The following is a 7,072-nucleotide window of genomic DNA, read 5'->3' as shown; positions in this document are numbered from 1 at the left end:
GTGTGTGTGTGTGTGTACTGTAAAATGCTGATGTGATTACTCTGCGTGTTGACTCAAAGGCTTTAAAAAACACAGAACAGAATCTGCCTGTTGGGTTGTAGAGACACACTGGAAGCGTTTGCACTGTTTGTTCCTTGTTTTTCACTCCGATATCGGCCTACGTGAGTCTCGTGTTTTAGCCTTCCTTGCGTTTTAAAGCCTCTTCTTCGTCATCTATGGAGTGGAAACATCAGATTTGCACTCAGTCAGAAAAAGTTATAAGCACGTTCCTGCTCATGGTTCAGTTTAAACTCCCAGCACCCCACCTCCTCTCAGTCGAAGAGTCAGTCACAGAGGACGGCAGCAGAGGTCGGACCACCGTCTGAGGCTGTCACAATACCTGAATCATACATTTGATACAATACTAGCATAAAAAACAACAATAAACTTAAAAAGGCACAAAAAATATGCTAATTATTATTATAGATTAGCAACCTGCACACTGATTGTACAGAACTGAACGCAGACACATTTGTAATAATGTTCATTATTAGTAAGTTTGAGGCTCAGGCTGACAATCTGGTTGCAGGTTGTTGTTTTTTATAACTTTGGTACTTTCAATACTATTGAATGATAGTATTGTATCAATTTAAACACTCGGTATTAAAAAAGTATTGAAGTATGGTGACTTGTGACAACCGTACCACCGTTGCTAACGGTTCTATAGCGGTTTATCCGAGGGTCAGCAGAGAGCGGCGGAGCGGGCGACGGTCTGGAGCCGCGTTGGGGTTTGTGGTCATTTGGAGAAGTCTGTATAGTTTACATCCTGCTCTGCTGTCGCCCTGTATCCACTGACGCTGCTACAAAACAAAAGTGCAGAGATAACCGAGAAGTTGACTCGAGCGATGACAGGGATCATCGACTTCTCGGGCAGTGGAGGTATCTGGAAGTCTGAACTGGATGCAGTTTTATGGTCGATAAAAATACGTTGTGCAGTTTGCCTTCCATTGGCAAATTAACCAAAAAGTTTATTTTGGACCCTGGATGGTCGGTCGTTTGGTTTGGTAAATCTTTGATGGATTCAAATTAGAATTACTACAAACATTCAGGGTTTCCAGGCCAGCACGAGGTTTTTGGTTTTATTAATAAATCTCAACAGCTGTTGGATGTATTGTCGTGGAACCTGATTTACAGAGCCGCCAGCATGGTGGTGGAGGGTTGTTTTTCCCTCTATCGGGTCTTCCAGGTTTGATGATGAGGCCGAGCTGGTGTGTCACGTTTCTGCTGATGGACTGTGTGAGGTCAGGGTTTCTCTGCTTAAATAATGGATCACAGCTCAGGATAGGAGCAGGTGTGAATGATTAAAGAAAAAAAGAAGTTTGCCCCGAAAAGCTTCTCAGATAAATTTCATCATTCATCATCATCACTAATATCTATTTTTTTCTAAAATCAGGCCACTTAAACAAAAATAGAAGCATCATGAGTCTGTGGCGTCTCAGTGTGAAGGAGCTTTTTGAAGTTAAACCCGGGCCAAGTCCAGCCCGAGGCAGACAGCGAACATCACAGGAGTTTGATCCGCTAAAAAAACACATCTTGACATTCAGTTTGAGGAGCCACCGTCTCTTCACATCCACTCCTCCGTCTCCACGGTACTGTCCTCCTAGCTGAATACAGGTAACTAGCCTGATAGCTAACAGCTCATGGAAATCAGACGTGTGTTGGTTGTTTGATGGCGCTAGGCTAACAGTTTATTCATTGATTATTGGTTGATTGTGGTGATACTGAGGTTGACATTGAGGTTTACTAGAGTGCTTCCATTTGATGTCACTGTCTGCTTGATTTCAGAAGGAAACTTTGTTCGTTTTACTTTTAATCTGGCAGCTGATAATTAATAAATTATGAGCCATTGCAACAGATGAAACCACTCAACTGTGTTTGATTCAGCTTGACCAACTAAATGTTACTTCCACATGAATGTTTCGTAGACTCATAATATATAATATGAAAATTAAAGGTCTTATTTGTGTACTGAATATGAGTTACTGTTTTACATTCAACTGGAGATAAATAAATATTATCTCTGTTGATTTAGATAATAAATACGGCTGACTTTCCTTCTTCAAATTCCCTAAAAACAGATGGGATGGACATTTTCTGAATTAAGCTAGTGACTCAAACTAATGCACCATTATTTTCATTATCAATTAACTTTTCAGTTTCTTTTTGGAGCATCCACTAAATTTCTTCTACTTCCAGCTTCCCAGATGCAAGGATGTATTATGGATCAATTAAAGATGAGATTTAAAGATACACTGGGCATTATGAATACAATTTAAGACCTATTTTACATTACTACTGCAAAAAAAGTAGCACCCTATGCATCTTCTGCTCACTATTGATTAAAAGGCAATATATACTGTATATAGTATATGGGCTGTGAGGAAAGTTCCATGTCAGTTTCACTTTGTAGTTGTATCAGTGTGATCATTAAAAGAGAGTGTGGTATAGTTTCAACCTCCTCTGCTGCTGGTGGCAGACATTAAATTAACTACATATAAATACCCAATGTCCTCTCTGATGGTCTTGTGTGCTACTGTAGGTCATATAGAGGCATCAGTATGAAACTGAGACTGTTTATAAATCCAGTTAAAGATTTTTACCTGTAATGGAGTATTTTTACACTGTACTGTTACTTGCTGCCACTGCTGTTTCTCCATTAATGATGTGATCTCATGTCTTTGTGAATATATTCACATATTCAGGTGTTTGATGTGGACACTCACATGTTATTTCTCTCTCAGGTCTGTCGGTTCTGCAGAGGATCTTGGACACAGCGGCAGAGCACAGTTGGCAGGTCACCTCCGTTAACTTGGACACGCTGACAGAAGCCGCCTTCATCAAGCTGCTGGCAGATCTGGACTATAAGAAGGACTTTCAGATCATCATCGACTGCGAGCTGGAACGACTCAACTCCATCCTCAACCTGGTGAAATACTCACTGATCCTCATGTCAATAAAACACCAAAACAACATCACAGAGGACACAGGATGCTCCGTTTCATACAGAGATATTAACGTATACTAAAGTTATAGGACAATAAGTGTAATGTGTTTTTTGCCAGTTTTTGGCTCCTGCCACTCCGGGGGTTAAGTGAGCTAACTAGTGATCTTAAATGGTTAAAATGAGATTAAACAAATGAACAAGCACTACGGCCCACCAGACTCCACTGACAAAAACATTAAATTTACCTCACAGTTTATAAAACTCTTTATTCCAGTGCTAGAAATAGAATAAAACTCCCGGGATTGGCTGGGCTTGTTGCTTGATTTATTGATTACTGTCGGGATGTAAAAAGAATTATAACAAATATAACAAAAACTGCTTCTGCAATAAATCACTTACCCTCGCTTTAAGAGTGTGAAACAGATCTGTTGGTAGTCGTCAGTGTAGTGCTAAATGTCTTTAAGCTTGTGATCCAGTTAACTGAGGTTAGAAAACTGCAATGTTCAGTCAAGTCTTGTTTATTTCGTGAAGATTTCTTGGTCGGGGTTGTTTTGTTGAGTCCAGCAGAGCGCCGCTGGGTCTCCACACTCACAGAAACTGCCCAGCGCTTCTCATTTCCATCAAACTTTGAGTGATTTTGTGTGTATTTGTGCTCTTTGTGGGTTTCTCTCAGTATTCTGAGCAGCAGGATGTTGGTTTTCGAGTTGCAGCTGCATTCACAGTGTTTTGATTTTCATGCAACACTTTGATTTAAGCTTCATTGATAATCGACTGGCAGGAGAGGGAACAGAGTGATTGAGCGCAGAGGGAAGATATGTTTGCAGTGGAAAGGAGGTTTTTTGGAGAACGGGGGAGGGAGGGGGAGGGAGAGGGAGGGAGAGAGAGGGCAGCGGCAGAGAAAGTAAAGATGTGTGAACTCTGGCCAGAAACCAGCCGTCATTTGGGAAACTCCTCTTCCTGCTGAACTCCAGCTGGCTGACGGAGGCTGAAGTATCAGGTGGTGTTTTGGAGCTGTGAAATGAAGCTTTTGGCTTCAGCTGAATTTATTTTAGGTTTACTTTCATGCGGCCTGGCTGGAAATATCAGGCGGTGTTGGAGTTGCAGTTGGACTTTGTTTGGCTGATTTAGTTTGGATGAATGTGAGCCGTATCAGGTGGATCTGCTGAGTGATGATGTTGAGTCGAGCTGACAGGTTGATTATTTACACTGCTGGTAACAATGGATGCAGACTCAGTGGAACAGATTAGTATGTGTAGGCGCTGTGTGTTAAACCTCGACAATAATGGAGTCTTAAAAGTCTTAAAAAGATTAAATATAATAATAATTTGAATTTTAGGACTTATGATGTCTTAAAATGTCTCAAAGGACAACATAGCGGACTCCCTCTGTAGATAAAAACGGCTCATTATAACGGTGTGTTCACAGCAAATGCGAGTGAATTATCACCTCGCTCAAATTTACTCTTGGGATCATTTGTGTTTACTTGCATTTCCCCGAATGAGCCCCAAAATAAACAGATTTAATGTCAATAAATGGATCAAAATTATGCCGAAATATCTGCATCATGATGCCGAGGTCTGTGTGCAAGACGACAAGCAAACCAGTTTTAAAATGCTGGATTTCTGAATGGAGTTTGGTTCAATCGGAGCTAACTTCTTCCTCTCCTGCTTTACTCACATATATTCAGGTAATTCTACTCTAAAATTGAACGAGTTGAAACCTGCAGAAACAGGCAGCAATCATAATAAAAGAAGGAGGAGGAAGAGGACAGGAGGCAAGAAGAGGAGGAGGAGGTGAACTATTGACAGTGTGTGTGAGGAAGAGGAGGAGGAGGAGGAGGAACAGCTTTCTCCTCCTGCAGACCAACTGTGTTAGTGAACGTTCATCGACTGATGCTCATTAGGAGCTGGACCTGAGCGGGAGACAGGAGCCAACACCTGCTTCCTCCTCCTCCTCCTCCTCCTCCTCCTATTTCTCCTCCTTTCCTCTCTATCTCTCTTCCTCTTCCTCCCCCTCTCCTCCCTTCCTGTCCTCTGTCATCAGTCTGAGGAGACCCTCTCTCTTTCTCTTCCTGACGGTGGCGGCGAGCAATTAATCCCTCGAATTCGAGTCTTCCAATTAGCAGCTATTTGAGAGCACACACACACACACACACACACACACACACACACACAGATGAGTGTGATGAATGTGTAATGGATGCTTTTTATCATCATTAGAAACATCAGAAAAATGTAATTAGCATATCATTTATTCTGACTGCTCTCTCGCTCAGATTGCTGCTCAGAGGAGAAACTTGAAGAACTACCATTACGTCCTGGCCAATCTGGTGAGTCTGTCTATTTACTGGAAGAACGCATGAATACAGTGTGTGCAGGAGGGGTTCAGTCAGTGAGCGGTGTGTGTGTGTGTGTGTGTGTGTGTGTGTGTGTGTGCGTCAGGGCTTCATGGATCTGAACTTGACGGAGTTTCAAAAGCTCGGGCCCAACGTGACGGGCTTCCAGCTGGTGAACCGGTCCGATCCAGCTGTGGAGAAGATCAACCAGGACTGGCTGGACTTCGACAGCAAAGACCTCAAACTGGCCCGCAGGAGGCTCAAGGTACACACACACACACACACACACACAGTGTTTACTGAAGTAAAAGTACCACACTCCTGTGTAAAAGTAAAGGTCCTGCATTCAAAGTAGAGATGTGCCGGTCCGACACAGTTTCAGTTTTGGTCTGATACGATCCAGATTTTTTGCAGTGTAATTTTGCAATAACAATATTTATTCAGATATAAGAGCAGGGAACAACTAGCAGAAGTTGTCTCAGTTAAGTGATGCTGGTTACTGAAATATATTAAACTATATTTATCCAGTAGAATGAAAAGAATAACTCTAATTTGGGCCAGCCACAGTAGGAAATGTTGTGTTAGCGTTAGCAGCAACTTAATCCAGCTCTTTTACGTCTGTCAGAGAGTAAACAGTAAACAGTGAGGCTGAATGAATGGCGGACCCCACCACTAACAATGACATAACACCAACCAGTATAGAGAGATAATTACAGAAGGTAATGCACTGAGGAAAAAGGGCCGACCATAAATAGCATCAATCATTTATCATTTAGTGCTGAACCTCGTTGTCGTCCTCAGTACACCGGAGCTCTGACCTACGATGGCGTCAGCGTCATGGCGACGGCGTTTCAGAACCTGCGGCGGCAACGGATCGACATCTCTCGCCGTGGCAACGCCGGGGAGTGTCTGGCAAACCCTCCCGCCCCCTGGGGACAGGGCATCGACATACAGCGAGCACTGCAACAGGTTTACACACACAAATATACACAATACAGCACTAATGTAAATGCTAACGATGCACGCTGCCATGGAAACATCTAGAGTCAACATGGCGTGTGTGTGTGTGTGTGTGTGTGTGTGTTTGTTGGCAGGTGCGTCTGGAGGGCCTGACGGGTTGGGTTCAGTTTGACGAGCGAGGACATCGCACCAACTACACTCTGACTGTGATGGAGCTCAGCCACACCGGACCCAGGAAGGTTGTTCCTTCTTTTTGTTGAACGAGAGTTTTTCTAACAGAAGTTTGGTGAGGCGTCGCTCTGCAGGGAGTCGGGAGTCTTCAGGTTTTCACCACATCAGCTCATTTTAATAATTAGCTCCCTCTCCTCTGATTAAAAGTGCGATCATCAGTGAAATCAGCTGCTGCAGCGCTTGTTTGGTATGAAAACCTGCAGACTCTCAGCTTTCTGTTGAACTCCATCAGACAACAGTATTGCAGTTTGAGTCCTCACTGTAATGAGGCTTTGTTGTTAAAATGACACACAGAGGTCCAGGACTCACATCGAACACTTTGAAACCTGGACTTTAAGTTTACTTCTTGCTGCCAAACCAGCCGAGCTCACTGTTTGAAGTAGTTCCAGGAACTATGAAGTCACAGGAGCTAAACTCTGGCACTTATGTCTTGGCAAAGCACTTAGGGAAAAACAGCTGGTGCGCCTGTGGAGCAGAGCTGCATGCACAGCCGATCAAATATGATTAACAGAAAAAAATTATTGAAACAGACGTTGAGCTCTAGATGAGTAAACTCTAACTTC

The 7,072-nt window shown here is 43.0% G+C and overlaps 1 protein-coding gene across 1 annotated transcript in view; it reads left to right on the top strand.

Moving 5' to 3' along the window:
• Positions 1 to 7,072, top strand: part of LOC118331701 (glutamate receptor 1-like) — a 76,748-nt gene that overhangs the window by 49,761 nt on the left and 19,915 nt on the right. The window contains exons 4-8 of the mRNA XM_035666767.1: positions 2,781 to 2,965; positions 5,259 to 5,312; positions 5,425 to 5,583; positions 6,120 to 6,287; positions 6,413 to 6,517. Coding sequence (XP_035522660.1) covers positions 2,781 to 2,965; positions 5,259 to 5,312; positions 5,425 to 5,583; positions 6,120 to 6,287; positions 6,413 to 6,517 — 671 coding nt within the window. The remainder of the gene's footprint in view (positions 1 to 2,780; positions 2,966 to 5,258; positions 5,313 to 5,424; positions 5,584 to 6,119; positions 6,288 to 6,412; positions 6,518 to 7,072) is intronic.

Source organism: Morone saxatilis, unplaced genomic scaffold, assembly GCF_004916995.1.
Source record: "Morone saxatilis isolate NCDOM2014 unplaced genomic scaffold, NCSU_SB_2.0 Contig20, whole genome shotgun sequence".
Classification (NCBI taxonomy): Eukaryota; Metazoa; Chordata; class Actinopteri; family Moronidae; genus Morone; species Morone saxatilis.
Note: the sequence above shows the minus strand (reverse complement) of the source record. Positions and strands in the feature narration are given on the sequence as shown.